General features: G+C 29.0%; 3 protein-coding genes across 5 annotated transcripts; all 3 read left to right on the forward strand.

The window, feature by feature from the left end:
* Window positions 1-4,924: 4,924 nt before the first annotated feature.
* Window positions 4,925-11,917, forward strand: LOC137816447 (MATE efflux family protein). The gene is made up of 9 exons (XM_068619584.2): window positions 4,925-5,384; window positions 7,448-7,643; window positions 8,523-8,868; window positions 8,951-9,037; window positions 9,654-9,710; window positions 9,836-10,074; window positions 10,838-10,956; window positions 11,092-11,178; window positions 11,675-11,917. Exons 1-9 carry the CDS (start codon window positions 5,130-5,132, stop codon window positions 11,732-11,734), a joined length of 1,446 nt encoding a protein of 481 aa, XP_068475685.1. The 5' UTR covers window positions 4,925-5,129; the 3' UTR covers window positions 11,735-11,917.
* A 1,232-nt stretch (window positions 11,918-13,149) lies between these two features.
* On the forward strand, window positions 13,150-16,456 carry RPS9 (ribosomal protein S9). Its single transcript, XM_068619587.2, has 2 exons — window positions 13,150-13,545; window positions 15,890-16,456. The coding sequence occupies exons 1-2, from the start codon at window positions 13,225-13,227 to the stop codon at window positions 16,175-16,177; spliced, it is 609 nt and encodes a 202-aa protein (XP_068475688.1). The 5' UTR covers window positions 13,150-13,224; the 3' UTR covers window positions 16,178-16,456.
* Window positions 16,457-17,954: 1,498 nt separating this feature from the next.
* Window positions 17,955-21,900, forward strand: LOC137816448 (DNA-directed RNA polymerase subunit beta (DUF616)). Of its 3 annotated transcripts, none has more exons than XM_068619585.2 (7): window positions 17,955-18,529; window positions 19,418-19,638; window positions 19,732-19,908; window positions 19,994-20,149; window positions 20,557-20,833; window positions 21,070-21,390; window positions 21,487-21,900. In XM_068619585.2, the coding sequence occupies exons 1-6, from the start codon at window positions 18,169-18,171 to the stop codon at window positions 21,300-21,302; spliced, it is 1,425 nt and encodes a 474-aa protein (XP_068475686.1). In that variant the 5' UTR covers window positions 17,955-18,168; the 3' UTR covers window positions 21,303-21,390; window positions 21,487-21,900. The 3 variants fall into 3 exon arrangements, with proteins under 3 accessions (XP_068475686.1, XP_090153914.1, XP_068475687.1); XM_090297788.1 differs by having other exon boundaries at window positions 17,963-18,529; window positions 19,984-20,149; XM_068619586.2 differs by having other exon boundaries at window positions 17,963-18,529; window positions 21,497-21,900.
* Window positions 21,901-22,775: the final 875 nt, after the last annotated feature.

Genomic DNA, 22,775 nt, shown 5'->3' on the forward strand with positions numbered 1-22,775 from the left:
AGAATTTTATGATGTTAAAAACTAAAATAAATATAAACTTTGTAAGTTTTTAATATTTGAAATACATATAAAATTGGTTCAAATTTTAATAAAATATGTGCATTATACAAAACTGGAAATTTCAATAATACATATCAATATGTATTAATAATAAAAGGTTTATAGGTAGAATAAAAATCGAAATTACTAATATTTTAGATTAGTTATTTTTTTCAGAAACAAATTAAAATAGTAAATAATTAGTTTTTATTGAATCAAATTTACACCACAATTGAAAAATTAGTTTTTATTAGAGATATATACTTCGGATTCAAATTTATACAACTCGTCATTCCATTCAATAGAAAAATCTCACTTTGGATTGAGTCAATTGAATCACAACTTTTGAATTTATTTTGTTCAAATTATAATTTCAATCTTTTTACATTTTTAGAATATTTAAAAAAAAAATATACTATATTCTTTAATATTTAAAGAAATGAATAATTTCATATTTAAAATAAAAATTAACTAGTAAAACAATAAAATAAATTGAATAATAATAATAATAATAGTATTATTTAATAATTTTTATCAAATTAAATTAACTACGTCTCAAATTCAAAATACAAAATTCATCATAAATCAGTAAGAAATTGAAACAGATTATATTAAATCAGATTTTACTTAATCACAAAAATAATTCAATATCAATTTACTTGGGCATAAATTTAATCTTTAAATATAATCACTTATTTTCTATTTTTTCGTATTCTCTCAAATTAAATACTTTAATTTTCTCTCTTTTTTTCCACATTTTTTTTATCCTTTGTTATTAATTTATTTCCTACTTACCTGAAACTATAACAAAATTAAAAAGATGTGTATCCTCTATTGTCTATTTTCCGTAACCAAAAATAGTTAGATGAATTTAACGTGCAATTTTTCTTCTTTCCACATTCATAAATAATAACGCGTTTGAAGTCTTCAACGTGCTTTAATTACACTATTTATTATACCTACCTCTTTGTGTCCCTTTGCAAAGTTCTTATCACCAATGCTACAATACTAACCAAACAAACACAAATCCATTTTTCAACACTTCTCCATCACTTCTCCCTTTCTCTATTTTTTCTTCAAAACCACAACTTTGTGATAGTTATTTATAATTCAAGTTCATTTTTTAGAAATTATATTGTTTTTTAACTGTATAAGCAAAATGGGCATAGATATGTTGACATAAAAAATTGTAGACGATTAAGTAAGTACTCTATGTAAATAGAGTGTATAGTGAAAACTGATTAAAATGTACTTTATAATAAGTGATTTATTTATAGTGTTTAGTCATTGACCCTTGTTGTGATGGGTCAAATTTATCAAATTTCAGTTGTTAACTGATTCATAATATGATTCATGATTCATAAGGAGATATGTTTGTATATTGGTATAATTGGAGAGAATATCTTGAATATCTTTCACTTAATTAGTGTTTAGCTGATTTCTAGGAGAGGTCACCCATATTAAATGGGACATGATCATGATTCGTAAAGAATTCTCATAACTGTTATTGTTGTCATTTATTAGGTGCCTTAGATACAATTGGTCGAACCGAGTAACTAGCTTGTCTGGTATCAACCAGTACATTTTGTGTCTCATATATTATTTTCATTGAATAAAGAGTTTGTTTGAAGAATGTCAAGAGAATTATTTATACAAACTAAAACTACCACACAAACAAATAATTAAGCATCATAGATTCCATAATCTTAGAAAAAATAAAAATCTCACATCTTCTGAAAATTCACTTATATTAAAAACTAAGCATAAATATTATTTGGTGTATCAACAAATTTAATTATATAATCATGATTATAATATGTTTTTTCATGGATTGATTATAATATGACTATACAAACAAAAACCAACTTTGATAAAGGTTGGTTGTACATATAATCAATTATTAAAATAGTTTAATTTTCATAGTTATCTTAAACACACTCTTAATAGGTGTAAAAACTATTAGAAATAGATGTTATAGAAGAGGAGGTGGAAATTTAATTTAATTCAAAGTAAAAAAAATAAGTTATTTTCATACAGTTTATTAAAAACTGCAAACTACAAATTCTAATATATATATTTTCGACAATCTTTTTATGAACGTGTAATTGAACAGAAGAAACTTGTTCTCGTACAATAATTATTATGGTCCAACTAAGACGACAATATTTAATGATTTGTCCTAAACAACTGAGTCGAAAGGGAAAGAAAGAAGTGAGAGTGAAAATGATGTATATGATATAATTGATGGACTGAAATAAGAAATTAAAATAATTGTATAATTTATAAATTTATGAAAATACCATTATTTTAAAATTGTAAAAGTTAATATATTTGTATTTAAAATAAAATATTTATATATATCAATGTTAATATGGTTAAAAAAAGTAGTTTAGAGTTTGCAATTAAATAAAAAGATTGATACTCAAATCTTGGTAGAACCAATATTATTAATAAAAGTAATTATATTTTTATATTTTATTTGGACCATGAACATGACATTTTTTTTTTAAAAATAGACTACATGAAAATCACAATCAGAGGTGACTAGTCTAAGTATCAAAACATGAAATGACAATATTATTTTTTAAAATTAAATTAATTATTTAGAATAAAAAATTACTTATTTATAATTATTTTTATAAACATATTTTTCATAAAATTTAATAAAATAAATTATTTTAATAATTACAATCAAAATTATTTTTTTATTTTGTACTATCGTAACAAAAAGATAGATATACATTAAACATGTCCAAGTATATATGGATAAAAATATACATTTTATATTTATGTTTTACTCATAATTATTTTATAATGTGGTGGTTACACAAAAATGTTTATAATTAATTTGCATAACTATTTACTAAAAAATATATTTTTATTAAATTAAAAAAGATAGACACACATTCAGTATTTTTTTTTATAATATCTGATAATATATAAAGAAGATTTTTCTATTGTTACAATCAATTTATGAGAACCACGCAAACACACAGCTGCAACAACGTTTATGTATCTGTAGTTTTTTATTTTACTCATTTTTTACGATAATAGAAATTTAATATATATATAAAAATAATTTGGATGAGGCGAAAATAAAAAATAAAAAATAACATATAAAAAAAATATGAATTGATCAAACAATTTTATTTTATTTTTTCAGTTTGAGTATTTTTTTTTCAAATTTTTTTCTCTTTTTTCATTGATAGTTTTTTTTTTAACCGGAGAATGTGAGATTTGGTCTAGAAACGTGTGAGAGTGTTTTATTTCTTCTAGTTATTACCTTAAAATAAGAAATTTAAGAAAGAGTGAGAAGTGAGTTTACCTATAAAGACTTTATATTAATATTAGATTAAAAAATATTTTTTTTTAAATAATTCATATGAAATGACAAAATATATCATTATACTAATAAAATGAGATATATTAAATAAGAATATAATTGAAAAAATTTATGTTCACAAAAAATAATTATAATAAAAAATTCCATTATATATAAATATAAGTATAGATATATCATATATTAATTAAAAATGGTTTCATTATCTTTTATAAAAATATTAAATTCAACCAACTTACAAGTAGCAACCACTGAAACCCGTGACAACCCCCAGGTGAGTCACGTCTTCCTAACTTCCTGATAAAAACATTTCAGAAATAAAAACAAATAAATAAATGAATAAATGTAATCAATATTTAAAGAAAAAGAAAAGTTATTCGAAGTAAAATTAAACAAATATTTATCCATTATTACAAAATTTATATTTTACTATAACTCTATCACTTAAAATAATTTAACTGGTTAGCTAAATTAAACAAGGAACTTTTTATTCTTAAATTTTTTTATGCGTGAATTGTTATTTTAAACTTTAGTTTTATTCTAAATAATTTTTAAGCTTTACTTTCTTCATTTTACTATTTTCTAACATCGTAATAGATTTAAATTCTTTGTGTCTTAGTCTTGTTTATTTCTCGTACAATGTAGGGTTACAACATTTAATGTAATGCATTTAATGCTAAAAATATTAAAACAAAAAAAATACTTTTCTATCCATATAAATATCAGTCTCATAATTACATAATACCCTACCAATAATATTTCTCACACTAGTTTTTTAATTAAAATTAGTCATATATGTCAAGTAAAAAACTTAACTATTCTATTATCAATAACATAAACATTTGTTTCCATAATCTAAATCAAATTGATTTATAATTTAAAATAATTTCCCATTTGATAATTGTTTGTGCTGCAAAGAAAAAAAAATATTAAATATCTAATACAAACAACCAAATATTGAAAATAAATTAGCTCTAAAAATCGGTAAAATCTCAATGTACTTATGAATAAAAATCCGAATCATTAAGATCAGAAAAATTTACAATAAAATAAATTTGATCTAAATTAAATTATAATAAAATATACATATTGTAGTCTTAGTTATAGACATGACTGAAAAGAAATGAGACAACATTGATTTTACAACTCCTCATTTTATTATTCATGATATTGATACCTACAATTATTGATCTTTATAAGACTAAATTCAATTTCTTTTTTAATTTAAAATAAGTTTAAAATATTCTGATATCATAAATAAACTTTAAATTTAACTAAATTTTATAAAACTTACTCATGAAAATAAGGTTTATACTCCCTTTATATACCTACTCTAATCTATAATATGTTTATTTAAAAACAATAATAAAATTTAAGAACCAAAACGAATTAAAGTTTATTTTGTAAAAGATAAAAATTAAATTTAAAGTATATATTTATATATAAAAAAATTGAGTTACATGATTTTATTAAAAATTAAATAGTAGATAAATTTTCTACAGTGGCCATGCTATCTTTAGCCACCGTTCTAACCTCTTTTTTAATATTATTAATTGCAGTTGGTAGAACCTCCACATTTTCTTCACTTGCCATTCCCATTTTCTCATTTCTAACTCCAACACACACATAACACACACATGCATAAAAAGCTAAACCAAAGTTTGTCTGATATTCACTAGAAATTCTGATATCTGAAAAAGGGTGTCATAGTTGAAACCAGTATCAGTGACAGAAGAAGAAGTGATTGTGAATGGAGAGTCCCTTGCTAGAACACAATGAGAACTCAGACATTGGTGAGGAGAAGACAGTGAAGAGTGCTGTTAAGAATTTTGGTTTTGAGTCAAAGAAGCTGTGGAGATTAGCAGGCCCTGCTATTCTCACCTCTGTGTTTCAGTACTCGCTTGGTGCACTCACTCAAACTTTTGCAGGCCAAGTTGGTGATCTTGATCTTGCAGCAGTTTCTGTAGAAAACTCTGTTGTTGCAGGTCTTGCCTTTGGAGTCATGGTACATTTCAAGCTTTCTTCTTCTTCTTCTTCTTTTTTCAATTTTATCTTTGTTTCTCATTCTGTCATGAAGAAATTTGTTTGGTTTTCTGGGACACTTTCTGCATGCTTTCTTCTATTTTTTTTTTTATTCATAATATATAAGTGAATACATATGAATCGTTATAAGAGAATGTAAATCTCATTTCATAAGTCAATTTGACGAAGTTGAGTTGCATTTAAAGTTCATTTCTTAATATGGTATCATAATCATTTCGAATTTATTTTAGCGGTTCGGAGTATGTTAGAGATCTCATATCAACTAAAGATTATGAAATTTCATAATATGTAAGTGGATGGAAACTTATAAATTGATTTTATGAGGTTGAGTAAGAACTAAATTTTCTTTCTTTATAATTTTCAATTTTCTTCAACTTTGTTTCTCATTCTGTCATGAAGAAATTTGTTTGGTTTTCTGGGGGTACTGTCTGCATTCTCTGTTCTTTTTTTTTCAATTTTCTTCAACTTTGTTTCTCATTCTGTCATAAAGAAATTTGTCTGGTTTTCTGGGACAGTGTCTGCATAAATTGTGAAGCGATAGGAGTTTTGTGGCTGTTATGATTATAGGACAAAAGGTGAAAGAAAAAAAAGTTTTGTTATGTGTAATTATAATGTAATAATATACATAAAAGTTGAATTTTATTTTATTTTTCACATTTTGTCATCATACCTATTGTATTTGTTGCATATTTTATTGATTTGTTAAGTGTGTTTTTGTTTTTAAACGTTGTGTTTATGTGTAATGATACTGTTTTAGTTTTTTTTTAAACATGAGGATAAAATGTAAAAGAATTGTGAGATAAAATACATAAAAATTGAAAACTTTTATTGTAAAATATAAAAAAAAATCGAGTGACAAAATTTACAAAATGGTTATTATGGAATACACAATTGGATTTGAAATATGTGTTAAAATAAAATTTATATATTATTTAAAATTCATTGAAAATAATGAATGTTAGGGGATCTTACATTTTTTAGTTGATTATCTTATATATTTTGTGGATTTTAATAAAAAATACATGTTAAAGAAATTATTAAAAAAAGTGTATTTATGGTATTTTTCTAAAATATTTATTCTAAATTCATTACTAGCAAAATAGGTGGAGGCTTTTTGAGAAAACAAAATAAAGTCATTCACATTTTTATTTAGAGTGCCCAAACACTAAAAAAAAACACCTTATGGATACTTAATGATACGACTTATAAGATTTTATTTTTGAGTAAGAGAAAGGAAAATATATCATTTTATTATTTATTATTAATAAAAAAAAGTTAACAAAGAAAAATATTTTTGAAGACTTCTTATTTTTATATTATTTTAATACATTTTAATATTATTTTAATGTATTTATATTATTTTTAATGATATTTTGATTCAATCTTCTTGACTTCTCCAATCTATTTAGTCAAATATTAAAAATAAAGAATTTTAATTTTTACAAAATAATTAGATACCTGTCCCGTGTAATATATTTTATTTTCATGCATTTATAAATAAAATACATTTCTTACATAATAATAAAATGTATCATGAATTTTGTACAGAAATGATATATTGTAGCAAAGGTATTAATTAGCACGAATTCATTTACTAATAAACGTTAAAAATTAATGTGCCATTAGAGGTTGTACGTCAGGATCAGAAACTTGTGTGATTAATGTGCCATTGATTAGCACGAATTCATTTATTAATAATGTAGAATTTGTTTGGAATGATAAAGGGGATTAATATTTTTTTTTCCTGTGATGGCAGATGATTGTTATTACTTGATGTGTGATGTGTTAGCTGACAGATGATTGTTATTATTTGATGTGTCAGTCTAGCTGAGATGTTTGTATAGTGATGCCTAACATGAAAACTTTTATAAAAAAATAAAATAAAGTGGATTAATAGAAATTTGTGTAGAGATAAAAAAAAATGCTCTCAATGAAATTAATGAGTAATCATTGATTGAATATTTTTGGTTTGAGTTTTGATAATTAAAATTGATGGATTGTGTATGTTGTTGTTGTTGGGAAAAGTTGGGAATGGGAAGTGCCTTGGAGACTCTGTGTGGGCAAGCTTTTGGTGCAGGGCAGATAAGGATGTTAGGAGTGTACATGCAGAGATCATGGGTCATCTTGTTCATCACTGCACTTCTTATGTTACCTATTTATGTTTGCTCACCCCCAATTCTAGTGCTGCTTGGACAAACATCTCAAATCTCAACTGCTGCAGGTTACTCTTCTTTCTATAATTTTTTTTTTTATCGACAATCAAAAAATAATAAATATGAATCATTTTAGTGGTGGTTCAACCCTTATATATAATGACAATCTTAATCACTCTCAATAGACATACTTTCATGTATGACTATACAAAATACTCCTAACTTAACTTAGAGAAAGTCACCTGACATTCTAAGTAAATACCTCATAAGATCATCCTCATACAAACCATCGGGTCTATGCACCAATCAGAAAAGGGAAAAAAACGTAGAGTGTGACTTGGATAAAACTGAAGACCAAGTTTTTAATTGGATCAAGGCAAAAGCCTCCTGTACATCTACTACTCCCCTTTAAAGATAACTTTATTCCTATGCTTCCAGACCTGATTAACTACTGTAATCCAAATCCCTCCCCAAACCTCATCAAATAGAAACCAATTTTAGGGACTAAAGATAATTAGTTGTTATATTGACAAAATTATATACTATTTTTGAAATTAAAAAAATTATTAGTATCTAAATTAATTTATATTATTAATAAATAGTTTCTAAATTGGTATCTAATTAGTTACCAATTATTTAGATTTTAAAGTTGGTATCTAAAATCTTGGTATCTACATATATATCAATTTAATAACTATTTATCAATAATATAAACTAATTTAGATATCAATAATGTTTTTAGTTTCTAAAATAGTATTCAACTTTGTTAATATAACAATTAATTATTTTTTATTTCTAAAATTAATTTTTATTTAATGATTTTTTTTATAGTGTTACTTTCATCTTTCTCTTCAAAACACAACTTCAAACTAACTACACTTTCAGTGTGTGTATATACATGTTTTTTTTTCTATGCAACTATGAACACATTTGGTTTGTTTTGGCAGGAAAATTTGCTGTGTGGATGATACCCCAGTTGTTTGCATATGCTCTAAACTTTCCAATCCAAAAGTTCTTGCAGGCACAGGGGAAAGTCCTGGTGATGTTATGGGTATCAGGAGGTGTGTTGGTGCTGCACACATTTTTTAGTTGGCTTCTTATACTGAAGCTGGAGTGGGGTCTAATTGGAGCAGCAATTACTCTCAACACATCATGGTGGTTGATTGTGATTGCACAATTGTTGTACATTTTCATCACAAAGTCAGATGGAGCATGGAGTGGTTTCACATGGCTAGCATTTGTGGACTTGTTTGGTTTTGTAAAGCTTTCTCTCGCTTCAGCTGTTATGTTATGGTATTTTCACTACCTTGCTTCATTTTTTCATTCAACATGGTTACATATGGTGCTAAATTTTAACTTTTTAATGGTGTGGCAGCTTGGAGTTTTGGTATTTGATGATACTGGTCGTCATAACAGGGCGTTTAGAAAATCCTCTCATACCTGTTGATGCCATATCTATCTGGTGAATATTTTTCTAACCCCAATACCCTCTAAATCTCTTTGTATTGAACAACTTGAAAATAAAATTGCTTAAAAATGCTTTCTGACCCTATATTACAATGCCAACTATCATCAACATAGCAACTAATGTAACACTGACACTGATACGATACAGATAGGAATACAAAGATACATATAATTTTTAAAATGTAGGACACGGAGACACGAATCTATATATTTTATAATTATGAATTATATAAATTGACAATAAAGATTTATATGTAAAGTATGTTTCAATTTTTTTTGTAGAAAAAGATGTTTTTCATGTCTATTTCAAAATAATTTGTTTCTTATTTTTGTAATCATAATAAAAATTTATACAATAAGTTTGAGTTTTTAGAAAATTAATATATTTTTCCTTTTTAAAATTGTATTAGAATCGTGCTAGAATTGTTAGAAATTCAACAAATATTTTTTTCAAAAAACATTTTACCAATATGTGTTCTATAAGTGTTATATGAGTGTCGATGATACATGTGTCTGACATGAACACACCATTTAAGAAGAGAAGAATGTCAGAGCCTGCCTAACAAACAAAAATCAAAGTCGATTACTAATACTTGTTTTGATGTTTGCAGTATGAACATAAATGGATGGGATGCAATGATTGCAATTGGGTTCAATGCTGCTATAAGGTGGTCATTTCTCTGATTGTTATGTTCTAAATACTCAGTGAAGGGTTTTTCATTGAATGATGTTGGGACATTATAAAGGGGTGGGTGAATAATATTCTAAATGAGTTGTTTAAATTCATGGACAGTGTGAGAGTATCAAATGAACTTGGTGCTGGTGATTTCAAGGCTGCAAGGTTTTCAGTGTGGGTGGTTTCCATCACATCAGTGGCCATAGGTGTTGTGGCCATGATCGTAGTGCTGTCAACAAAAGATTACTTTCCCTACTTGTTTACCTCCACCACTGCAGTTGCCATTGAAACAACTAAGCTTGCTGGTTTGCTCGGTATCACTGTGCTTCTAAACAGCCTTCAACCAGTCCTATCTGGTTAGTCACTCCTAAAAATCATTACTGCATAAAAATGAAAAAAATTGAGTTATAATATAAGAAAAAGAGTCACAAACTATGTAATAAAGAAACGTCACTCAACATGGATACTTTGACACGTATAATCTTTAAAATGTAGGATAGAGAGACACGTATTTATATATTATATAATTGAGAATTATATAAATTGACAATCAAGATTTATGTGAGTTTTTTCTTTGTGACAGAAAGATGTTTACCATGACTGAGTCAAAATGATTTATTCCTTATTTCTGTAATCATAATAAAAACTTATACAATAAGTTTTAGTTTTTATAAAATTATTATATTTGTCATTTTTAAAATTGTGTTGTAATCGTGTTAAAATTATCAAAAACTCAAAATTTATTTGTTGAATTGGATATTTTATATCTATACGTATTGTACGAGTGTTGTACACATGTGAGTCTTTGATACATGTGTCTGACACATACCATTTAAGAGATGTATCGAAACTTCATAATTCATAAACCTATTATTACCTTAAGTTTTTGGATAAGAGCTGATATTATAATTACTTATGTGATTTTCTCATGAATCATTATTCTCAATTATCTCCTGTGAATTCACCTTTAAAAACTCAACACTGTGAAATTGTCAAATTACATTACCAAATCAGGGATTACATCTTTAACAAGTTGAATGCAATTTTTAAGGCACAATTTAGAAAGCATGTGTATCTGTGTTAAATCTCTCAGCTTTTTCCATGATAAAACTTCATTAGGTGTTGCTGTTGGAGCTGGTTGGCAATCTCTAGTAGCATACATCAACATTGGATGCTACTATGTATTTGGATTACCAGCAGGGATAGTCTTGGGATTTGTACTTAATTTTGGAGTTGAGGTGATGTACCATTCACATTATATAACATCATCAATCTGAATTTTTTGTTAGTGACATAGTTTTCCAATTAATCGTTATAGTATTAGATTAGTGTGCAATTTTTTAACTTACTCTTCATGTTTTTGTGTAATTCAGGGTATTTGGTCAGGGATGATTGGAGGCATAGTTTTGCAGACCACAATCCTTATAATAGTCACTTCATTAACCAATTGGAAAAAAGAGGTTAGTGCATTCCACATTTATTGTTTTTCCTCTTTTTAAGTTAATCTTCCAAGAGTTTAAGGAAGGTTTAAAAAGGTTTAAAAGTAAATTATTAAAAAATGAACTTTAAGTCTAATTCATCCACATAAAATCAGTGTATGAGGTGAGTTTTGCACACACTTATAAAGAATGTGAGATTTTCAACATTTTTCACGTCGAAAGTGACAGCTCGTGCGTAAGATAATATATTATAGGTGATCCGATAACGGTCCGATAGCGGGCGACCTAATAAGTCTAACAAACACTCGATAAAATAGACTTAAAAATGGATCTAATACCATATTAATAAGTGAACTTTAAGCTTAATTCAATCTTATAAAAAAGTAAATATTGCAAAAATTTAAGAAAGGTTTAAAAGTAAATGTTTCAATGAGAATAATAATATTTTTTTTGTTCTAATTTGTTGTAAGTAATCTGTTATGTGTTCAAATTTAATTGTTGTCAATGAATTTCACAGGCCGAAGAAGCAGGAAGTCGTGTGAGAAAGTGGGGAGGATCAGTTGCACATGATCAATGATTTTTTTTCTTCTTTATTTCAGTGGACACTTAGTCCTAGAGTTCATAGAATTGTATCAATAATGAAGAACTTCATATTTTAGCTATGTTTTTTATTCAAGATTTACAAATTTTGTTTGAGAAGATAGGGCGAATTTTTATAGCTTTTTTTTAATGAAATAAATCACATCTTCCTAATTTTTAATTTTTGTATACATATTTATTTTAACTTTACATGATAATCAGAAGCTACCAAAATCTAAAATTTAATTTAAATAACAGTTTATTTTAAATAATTTATCATATAATCATTTTTTAAAGATTATAAACAAACAAAGAAATTTATTTTTTTAAAAATTTATAAAATAATCACTAAATTATTTTTTTATCACAAACATTTTTTGAAATCTATAAAAAAAATTTATAAATTTTATTTTATTTAAAATAATGATAATTAAGAAATAATATTAGATTATCAAATCCATTTTGAGATGTGTACTTGCATAAAGCCTAAGATCTAGATAGTATTTATTACTGGCTCAACAATTTAATTAATAAATACACCAATTTTTGTCTATATTAAAACTGAATATAATAAATTATAAACTAAAAGTTTGCATTTAAATTTAAATGCTTATTTACAATTAACTATGTTTATTTTATTTTAACCAATCTTGTTATTGAAGACTGAAAACATATTAATATATGACGATATAAAAGGAAAGTACTTTTTTTACCTAATATTGAGTTATACTTTCAATTGTTTTACCTAATGATTTTACTAATTTGAATATTAAAACCTTTTACAAATACATCTTTCTTTAATCTTCATCAAGAAGTTTATATATATGATTTTGAAAAATAAAATAAAATATGATTACATGAATACATATATGGAAATATATATAATTTTTAAAATATAGGATACAAAATTATATATATATACTATATAATTTATGAATTATATAAATTAATAATAAAGATTTATCCAATAAAAAAGTTTAAATTTTTAAAAAATTAATGTATTTTTTAAAAAATTGTGTTAAAATCGTGTTAAAATTTTTATAAATCCAACTATTTTTTTTTTCGATACGTATATCCAATACAGACATACCATTTAAGAGACGTGTCTAAACCTCATAGATAATAACACTTCAATATTTTATAAAAAAGAAGACAAAAAAATATATAATTAACTCTATTATAAAAACTATAAAAAAATATTTTATCAAAATAAATAAATAATAATATTTACGTATTTAAATCTCAAAATAAAAATAATAACGTTTATTGACATAAAGAAACATTTTTTATTTACTCGAACTTATCACTGAGTTATATTTGCTTAAATAAAATTTTAAATTAAGATCATTTATTTTATTTTATTTTATTTTTGACAGTATATAATTTATTTTTGAAATAAAGAAAAGTGTCAATAAATCGTTATCCCTTTATCTGGCGTTGTTGAATTCACTATCCACTCTGAGGCTTGCGTTTGCCAAGGCAGTGGAAATGGCGATTTCCCTTTCTGCTCTCACCACTTCTCTCTCTTCACTCTCTTTCTCTTCCCACATTTCTCAGAGACCCAACACTCTCTCCTTCGCCACAACTCTCTCCCTCTCGCGCTTCCCCAAACCACCGTCCCTCACCGTCTCCGCCACCGTGCTCGCCGAACCAGAAACCGAAGACCTCAAGAAGTTCGTCAAATCCAGGCTTCCTGGTGGATTCGCCGCGCAGACAATCATAGGCACCGGTCGCCGTAAGAGCGCCATCGCTCGCGTCGTTCTCCAGGAAGGAAATGGCAAATTTATCATCAATTACCGCGACGCTAAGGTCTCTCGCCTCTTTCCCTCGCTTTCTTTCGAACTCTCACCCTAAGTTGGATTTTCATCAATCGGAATTTCGAGTGTTGTTTTTAATTTGCGGTGTCTGAAGTTTTCACTGTTTAGTTAGTTGAATTTAGATGCTCAGTTTGTAGAAATCGCCATTTTAGTTCCTAGAAGTACATAGTGCTGTTACCTTAAGAAATTCTGAATAAGTTCGGGAAAGTGCAATTTGTTAATTATATTAGTCTAAAATGTAAATAAAAAGTGACTTAAATGATATATTAACATATATTTAGGAATTAGAATGATAGTAAGTGGACAAGTTTAGAAAAATAGATAAAATGATTCAACTGGAAATTTTAGGATTTCTTTGCTATATTCAGTTGATTTTGTTTTGTTTACTTAGTAGTGTTTGTGGAAGATTTTATCCAGACAGGGTCTTGTTAGTTGGTTTCGATTGTCATAGGTCCTGTTAGTTGCTCAATCATTGGTGTCTTGTGAGTTAATGAATTAGAGCTGCTGATATATGTTTGCATTGTGCTACTGTGAAATTCAATCGATTCAGAATCTGCTGATTCATAAACTCTCTGGTATTCGGTGTGGTATTAGTAGTTCTTTAGGTTCCTGTGATTTATGTTCTTGCTCGTCAATGGCTATCTTCCTATTCTTTTGTGGATGACTGCTCCAATTCATTCTCTCTTCACACTATGGATAACCCTTGTCCGAACCTGGTTTTTTCTTAGCATCTCACCAGTGACCATCACTGCTAATTGTTCTGTGGCGTGAAAATTGCCTCAGTTGAGAAAGCAGATAGTTTAGCACAAGCACAGTCAACAGAGGAGATGGTTCTGGTGCTGTGCTGCTTCTGGAATGACAGAGTAACTAAAGTATCCTTTTGTTTTTGCTCCTAATTATGTCTCCAAGGAAGTTAATGTGACTGTAATTGTATTGGACCTGAAGCACATTTTTAGTAATATAATGGAGTTGATTAACTACTCTCAAGGGTCACTTAATGTGAATCGTTATTATAAAACTGAAAGGGTATCTGGGAAGAGCTGGATGAGTATTTCGTGAAGGTGCAAAATCTCTTCTTGAATACATCCACATAGAATGTGTCACGGGCTTCCTCATGGACCTTAATCTCGCTTCTCCCAAGTCAGAGGTTAGATTACACCAATGAGAGCACCAAAAACGTTAGGCTTAAGTCACGGTTGAGGGAAAAATTAAAGGAAATAAGCGAGCCACTATACTGAAGAAAAGAAGGTAAGATACTTTTCATTCATGATTTCGAACTACAAGGACCTGAATTACTTAAAAGACCAAAGGTAACTGTACTGAAATCCAAGGTGTATACCTCGACACATTCTACAGGTAAAGGAAAAAGAAAATTTTGAAACAGGTCATTTCTAGTAGTAGTTGTTGAGCCATGCTGGCCTAGAGGACGTCTGTTTGGGCTTGGGAAGGCCCGTGTGCCCTGGTGTGTCATGAGTTGCTGTATTTGGGCTGCTAACAGGATCCCATGTTTTCCATTTAACAAAATTTCTACCTGATTATTCAGGAAGAAAACAAAGGGAGCTTGGTTTCTTGACTGCTCAATCTGAAGCACAAGTTGCATGTGCAGTGCCAAGTTCTGGTTCACAAACCAGGACAAACTTCTCCTGCTGAAAACAAGAGCACAAAAAGGATGGACTTCTTTGTGCTCATTGTGGGATCTTTTGTTGGGTGGGGGGTGGGGACTCCAACTTGTTCTTATGTACTTGTTCACATTCACTTTGGTTTTGCATGGTTGAGTTGATGTGGATAATTTTCAAGTTCCTTTTATTTTCCACTATCTCTACAAAGCATCCCTTGAGGTGTGTCATTTGGTTTGGTGGCTTAAACATGATATAATTTGAACATCTGGTGTTGGATTTTTGCTTAAGTTCTTTGTTTATCTTTGTGGAAGAATAAATAGTATTACGAGTTACGATGGCATAATGCACATGTGTGGTGGGTCTTTCACTATTTTCTTTTAAATTAACTTTGTATTTTCATATTATGAATGGATTGCTTTTACTAGTTTGTGTGATTGAAGTTTCTTGGTGTCTCATTGTTTCTTTTTCACTATACATAGTGAGATTAAGAGATTTCTCATATTGTCATCTTGGATTTAGGATTTAATGAGAAATATGCTCAAATTGGAATCAGATAATGTTAAACTTATTTGTATTCTGTAGACACCATTTTACAGCTGTGATTGCGTCTTTTAGGACTTTTCATTTTTTAATGGATTTTTACACCTGGGATCTCTGTCTGTGTGTGATTGATAATTGTCGTTTCTCTTTTGTCTGATTTACATTAATTTTGTGTAGGAATATCTTCAAGGAAATCCGTTGTGGCTTCAATACATTAAGGTCCCTTTGATAACTTTGGGATATGAAAATAGTTATGATGTGTTTGTGAAAGCTGAGGGTGGTGGGCTATCTGGTCAGGCTCAGGCAATCTCTCTTGGCATTGCCCGTGCCTTGCTGAAGGTGAGCGAAGATCATAGAGTACCTTTGAGACAGGAAGGACTTCTTACCAGAGATTCCAGAGTGGTTGAGAGGAAGAAAGTTGGTTTGAAGAAAGCTCGCAAAGCCCCTCAATATTCCAAACGTTGAGGTTTGGATTTCACATCTATGGCTCCTCCTGGTGTCTCTGGAATTGGATTATATTGGGAACTGTTTCTTGTGTTTCATTTGTACTTGTAGATTTTCGTTAGGAAAAGTAAAGAGAAATTGAAGAGTATTATCCCAAGGCGTGTATGTATTCAGAATCTTGCCCTCTGCTTCCCCATCTCTTGTTTCCTTCATCTGTATGGAACTGGGAATTGTAGGTATAATGAGATTTCTCTCCATTTCATTTAATTTCACCCCAACCAAACTAGTGTTTTACTCAAAGAGGATTGGATACACCTCTTAAATGGTGTGTCCGTGTTGGACACATGTATCAAATACCGACATTCGTACGACACGCATCGGTGGAGTGTCCAATTCAGAAAATATTTATTGAATTTTTGACAATTCTAGCATGTTTTAACACAATTTTAAAAATGAGAAACATTAATTTTCTAAAAATCCAAACTTATTGCATAAATTTTTAATATAATTATAAAATTAAGGAACAAATTTTTTGAACTATTTATGCATCTTTCTACTATAAAAAAAATTAAAATATACTTGTGCACATAAATTTTTATTGTTAATTTATATAATTTATAATTATATAATATATAGATCTGTATTTCCGTGTCCTACATTTTAACTTAGAAATTATATGTATTTTTGTGATGATATTCGTGTATATGCTACATATGTTTTACTATTATAATGTAGCTTTCTTTTTATGACCTAAATTTTATGGTATTTATCCCTCATTTCTTATTATGCCAAGCCTATCTCTATCTGTGCATAGATATAGGGAAGATGTTACATTTGTTTCTATTGACAATAACTCTAAATCCTTCAATTATTCTTTTTAATGTCTATTTTTAATTTGTTTTATATTTTTAAAACATTATATATACGTGTATATTACTTCATTTAACATTTTCTTTATAAAAAAAGTAAATAGGTTATACATGGATTAAGAGGAATATATAATATTAATATTCTATTAAATAACAAATGGTTTTAAATCTAAGCACTATTTTCTTCTATTAATTCTTACTTTCTTTTCTATGATAAGCAAGTACTTATTTTGCTTTCAAAATATTAAGAAAAAAAATTATGATGGACAGTATAAAGTGTTATCACATTGTTATTCGAATAAAATTCCATACATGTTTGTTATTTTTTATAATAACTATCTTAAAAGTAATATCGAATAGATTGACATTTACACTGATAATGTGTATTTATTAAACATAAATATTAGATAAATTCACTTTTTTATATAATATTTTCATTATAAAATATTAGAAAGATTTTGTAAAATAACTTACTAGACTAGATAAAAGGAAGAAGAAACACAAAACTCGAGAGGGGAAGCATGGCTTTTAAAATTAAATAGGGTTTTGCAAAAGAATATTAAAATGGACTTATTAAAATCATCGAATTTAATTTAAACGTGTCTCTAAATTAATTTCATCCACAAGTATATATATTATTATTATTCGTAAGAATTAAACACAAATACTAAAAGATGTACAGTAATTTACCCACACTGTTGAACTAGCCTCTTTAATAAGTTTTACATTGAAATGTATTTTACAAAGTGTGTACCAAAGTGAGTAAACATGTAAAACAAAACATCAAGGTTATATTTAGTGTTCATTTAAATAAAAAAGTTTCCCAATTTTAATTAACTTAAAATAATTTTCTTATAGAAACAAAAATTAAAAAAAGAAAATGAGAAAGTTTTTTTATATAGGACAAGACATTATTTAAGTTTTTTTTTATATAAAAAAAAAATTGTTCGCATTCGAGAGGTACCAATAGAACCGCACCTCAGAAGGACGACGCATGAAGAAAGAGTAAAGCGCATATTAAACTGAGTCTGGCACAAAAACGATGCAAGCAAATCATGGGCAATTCTTAGGTCGTTAAATCTCGTTTCCCGTTTCAATTTCCCTCTTTCCCTCTCGCAACCTTGTGACGTCTCATCTTCCATAATGTTCCACAACCACAACCACAACAACAGTGTCTCGATCTCCTTGTCGGACGAGGAATCCGACGAGCTGGGTCGGATGCGGATCCGCGCGCGACGGAAGCGCAAGAAACTCGGCAACAGAAGATTGCTGCGGAAGCTACTCCTCAGATACTGGATGCTGCTCGTCATTGTTCCCGCTGCGGGATTGCTCATATTCGAGGCCACCAGAATTGGGCGAAGCTTGAATAGTTTAAACACGAACAGCCACACTGAAACACACACTGACAGAGCTAATGGATCTAGTACCACACCGCGGAAGGAACCCCCCGCCAATTTGAATCGCCTCGATCCTACCACGCATGTTGTTGGTGGCGTCAGAGAACGTAAGTACCTTTTTTCTCTCTCTGTTTTCAGATTAGTAATGATTAGCGTGAGGTTCGTTATGTGTGGTTAGCTTTTGTGTAGAGTGAAGGTATACAATTGTCGTTTAAACTTCTGCCACTTATGGGTAATAGTTTCATGAGGTTGTTGAAAAATTCCTAGTGGTGTGCGATTGACTTTGTCTAATGAGTGGTTAAAGAGGAAATGGATGTGTATACAACTATGAAGCTCGGATTTTTGACAATTCTAGGAGAACACAATTTTAAAAAGAAGAAATACTATTGTATAAAATTTTATTATGATTATAAAAATAAGTAACAAATCCTTTTGAACTAGCCATATTTCTTATGCTAAAAAAAACCTAAACCTAAAACATACTTGTGCACATCAATAGTTATGGTTAATTTATATAATTCATTATATAATATATAGATTTGTGTCCCCTGTCCTGCATAGAGATTATACGTATTTCCGTGTCTGTGTCGTATCAATGCCCGTGTCAGTGTCGTATCAGTGCTCGTGTCAGTGTCTATGCTACATATGGTTAAAGAGGAAATGGTTGTGTATACAATAGAAATATCTGACACTTGTGATAAATATATTTTATTGCAAGTGGTTAGCATGTCATCAGGGTTATTGAAATGTTTCACGGTGACAAGTTTTGCATAAGTGGTTAAGAGTAAATGATTGTGTATGTTTATCAACATCTACTTGTGGCACTAATGATTAAATATGCCTTCGCTAATGGTTGATACTTAATTGTGTTGCGTGCATTGAAATGTTGTAGTTAAGTGTCTCTTGAAAGTGGATAATTCTCAGTTGAGATGTTAATCTTTTTCATTTCAAGATGCATAGAATGAGGTGTTGATGTGTGATTTGATCCCTATCAGGTTGCTTGAAGCTCCTACCTCCTGAAAAGTTTGAGCAGCTGGATATACCTGTAGAAGAAGAATCTTCTAGTGTTCCTGTTGGTGAAGTTTTATACATTTCAGAGAGTGATAGGCCTTTTGTAGGAGGGAATATTACGTTGTCTCATTTGCGTACAGAGGACACACGGTTTAATTTATTTACTGGAAATCAAACATTTCAGCAGAGAGATAGATCTTTTGAGGTAATGAGTTGGTTTTGGTTCTCATTTTTAGCCACTTTTCTTTTTGCCTGGCGGTAGTTATATGTTTACTCTAGCCTTTGTTTCTTCGTGTAGGTGAAAGAAACTATGCTGGTACATTGTGGGTTTTACAGTGTGAATGGAGGGTTTAAGATATCTGATCAAGATAAAACTTACATGCAAGGTTGCAAAGTCGTGGTATCTACTTGTGCATTTGGTGGTGGAGACGATCTCTATCAGCCAATTGGAATGTCCGAGGCTTCGCTTAAGAAGGTTATTTAAGCAGTATAAGAGTTTGTCATCGATACATAGTAGAAGTCGCTGATCTTATTTGCCAAATCTATTTAGTGGTATGCAGGTTTGCTATGTTGCATTCTGGGATGAAATCACCGTCAAAGCGCAGGAGTTGGTAGAGCGCAGAATTGGGGAAAATGGATTTATTGGAAAGTGGCGTGTTGTTGTTGTTCGAGATCTTCCTTTTTCCGATCAAAGGTTGAATGGTAAAATTCCCAAGGTAGTAAATCTTTGAAGCCTGGTGTCTTCTTTTTTATGCCATTTCCTATGTCTTTATAGCAGTGCATAATTAACATGTGGCTGCACTCAGTTTTGTGTCCTGCCCCTTTTGAAGATATTTTTTTTTTCATGTAAATGCATGCTCATAATGGTTGTTGTCCTTCATTAACTTCATCAATTGACACATGCCTTTACCAGATCAATGAAAATTTGGTGTTTAATTGAGTTCAAAGGCGTTGCATAATCTATGCATCTGACCTCACTTAATGACACAAGACTTTTGTTATTGTTGTATATGCCTAGCATGATGTGTTATTCTCAATTATTCTTTAATTTGGGGTATCATTCTCTGATAAAGCTTTCCTTTGTTCACTTTTTAAACCATGTGTGCACTTGGAACTCTTTCAGATGTTAAGCCATCGCCTTTTTCCTCAATCTAAATACTCAATTTGGGTAGACTCCAAGTCTCAATTCCGGAGAGACCCACTAGGTGTGTTGGAAGCACTTCTTTGGCGCACAAAATCTTTGCTTGCCATATCAGAACATGGAGCTCGCAGTAGTGTCTATGATGAGGCTAAGGCTGTTGTCAAGAAGAACAAAGCCAAGCCAGAGGAAGTTGAAGTGCAACTGACTCAATACAGAAAAGATGGCTTGCCTGAAGACAAGAGATTTAGTGGAAAAAAAGGTATGCACTGATCATATTTTTATTAGCTAAAAGTAAAGTAATTTTAATACTTTTCTTCTTTTCCTCAATAAAAAAAATCCATGTTCTATTTCATTTAAGATCTTGCTATATGTCAAATTGTCTATAGATTTCAATCCTCTCATTCATTCTGTTGCCAAACTTTGGCTTACATTGGTTTGTATCTCCACATTTCCCATATATTTTGTAAAATGTTCCATTAAACTTGTGATGTGCAGCTCTCTGTGAAGCCTCTGTTATCGTCAGGAAGCATACACCCCTAACTAATCTATTGATGTGCGTCTGGTTTAATGAGGTGGTTCGCTTCACTTCTAGGGATCAGCTCAGCTTCCCATATGTTCTGTGGAGACTGAAAGCATTCAAAAACATCAATACTTTTCCTGTTTGTGCTCGCAAGGATCTTGTCAATAGTATGGGCCATGTCCGCAAGGCCAAACCTTTGCGAAGCTGATTTAGTTAAACTGGTTGAAAGCAATGCCTACCTACATTTATCCAATTCATTCCTTATTTCAGTAGTTTCTTTAGCCAATCTGAATCAGGTATGTGTTGTTTTTCTAACTTCATCCCCTCTTCTCTCATGGTCAGTGAATGATTATAATTTGTATTCATTTGCTTATTGTGAGCTCTTTGATTAGGTTACTTCAGAAAGAATCTAGTTGATCGAAAGAGAAATCAAACAAAGAAGAGATTTTGCTTTGGACCTGTTTCCCAACACAAACTTCTATAGTAACAATGTTTTCATGAACTGTGAGATTCCTGTGTCTGTTATTTAGTTAGAATGAATAAATGCAGCCCTATGTGGTTGGTGGCATAGATATTTTGTCAGACATGTAGCAATTATTCCTGGAGAGTCTATTGATGGCAATGATCATGTAAGGCATACAATGAAATAGTTAACCAGAGCAGAACTTCGAACCACTGATGATGCAACAGATACCTATTCAGCTTGATGATGCATTGTGTTGCCACACCTCTGAAACACATCAGAAAGCATAGAAAAAAAAAATCCTGATATAGAACAGTTACATGATGAGAGGGTTCCATTTCAAGATTGTGTTGGGTAGTTTTTTAGGAATTTTAGTTTCAATGTTTAAGTATATAACAAAATAATAAAATGCTAAATATGTTATTTTTGAAAAAAAAGAGTAAAGTAGCATCTAAAAATGGAGTAACATCTAAAAGTTTTCCTTTTATCATATGTTTAAAATAAAGTTACACTTTCGCCCTACATATAAGATTAATAGCTTAATATTAATCTTAAGTTTTAATATTACAATTAAAGATAATAGAAAATAATGTATTATATTAATATTGATAGTAAATTTGACAAGGTTCAAGAATTTTAGAATATGTAAAGATAATCATGATATAACACAACTTATATTTAAAACTAAATATGTATATATGATATTCCTATGTATCGTTTTTGTTCACATGTGGGTTTTGGTCTAGTCCTTTCATATTTTTGTATTTTTTTTTTAATAATACTTTTATCATGTGACGGCAGATGATTGTTGTTACTTGAAGTGTCAGTCTAGCTGAGATGTCAAGTTGCATAATAATATCTAACATGAAAACTTTTATAAAAAAAAATTTATATATATGATATTGTTTTTTAAGTTAAGGATTGAGATATAACACTTGTAATATATTATATTATAGAATAATTTGCATTACTATGTTTGTAAATTTGAGTGAATGCAAGTAATGATGTAATATATTTTTAAATAAATAAATAGCTAAATTTTTAGACAGGTAACAGAACTTCATTCTACTAAAAATAAATAAAAAAATTCCATGAGATAAATATTTTACAAACTCATAATAAAAAAATATTTGTATACGTAATTATATTTAAAATTCGTAACTAATAATTTATACATTAGGATATAACGTTATTTTTAAAATAAAAGAATGCTCAATT

Source organism: Phaseolus vulgaris, chromosome 1 (assembly GCF_051622355.1).
Source record: "Phaseolus vulgaris cultivar YP4 chromosome 1, ASM5162235v1, whole genome shotgun sequence".
NCBI lineage: Eukaryota > Viridiplantae > Streptophyta > Magnoliopsida > Fabales > Fabaceae > Phaseolus > Phaseolus vulgaris.

What these genes read in the sequence shown, in the direction of transcription:
- LOC137816447 (XM_068619584.2), top strand. Translation starts at nt 5,130, where the DNA reads ATGGAGAGTCCCTTGCTAGAACACAATGAGAACTCAGACATTGGTGAG. An exon ending in TCAAATCTCAACTGCTGCAG is followed by an intron (nt 7,644 to 8,522) that starts GTTACTCTTCTT and finishes TTGTTTTGGCAG; the next exon opens with GAAAATTTGCTGTGTGGATG. An exon ending in CCTTCAACCAGTCCTATCTG is followed by an intron (nt 10,075 to 10,837) that starts GTTAGTCACTCC and finishes AAACTTCATTAG; the next exon opens with GTGTTGCTGTTGGAGCTGGT.
- RPS9 (XM_068619587.2), top strand. Translation starts at nt 13,225, where the DNA reads ATGGCGATTTCCCTTTCTGCTCTCACCACTTCTCTCTCTTCACTCTCT. An exon ending in TCAATTACCGCGACGCTAAG is followed by an intron (nt 13,546 to 15,889) that starts GTCTCTCGCCTC and finishes AATTTTGTGTAG; the next exon opens with GAATATCTTCAAGGAAATCC.
- LOC137816448 (XM_068619585.2), top strand. Translation starts at nt 18,169, where the DNA reads ATGTTCCACAACCACAACCACAACAACAGTGTCTCGATCTCCTTGTCG. An exon ending in AGAGAGATAGATCTTTTGAG is followed by an intron (nt 19,639 to 19,731) that starts GTAATGAGTTGG and finishes TTCTTCGTGTAG; the next exon opens with GTGAAAGAAACTATGCTGGT. An exon ending in GAGATTTAGTGGAAAAAAAG is followed by an intron (nt 20,834 to 21,069) that starts GTATGCACTGAT and finishes TGTGATGTGCAG; the next exon opens with CTCTCTGTGAAGCCTCTGTT.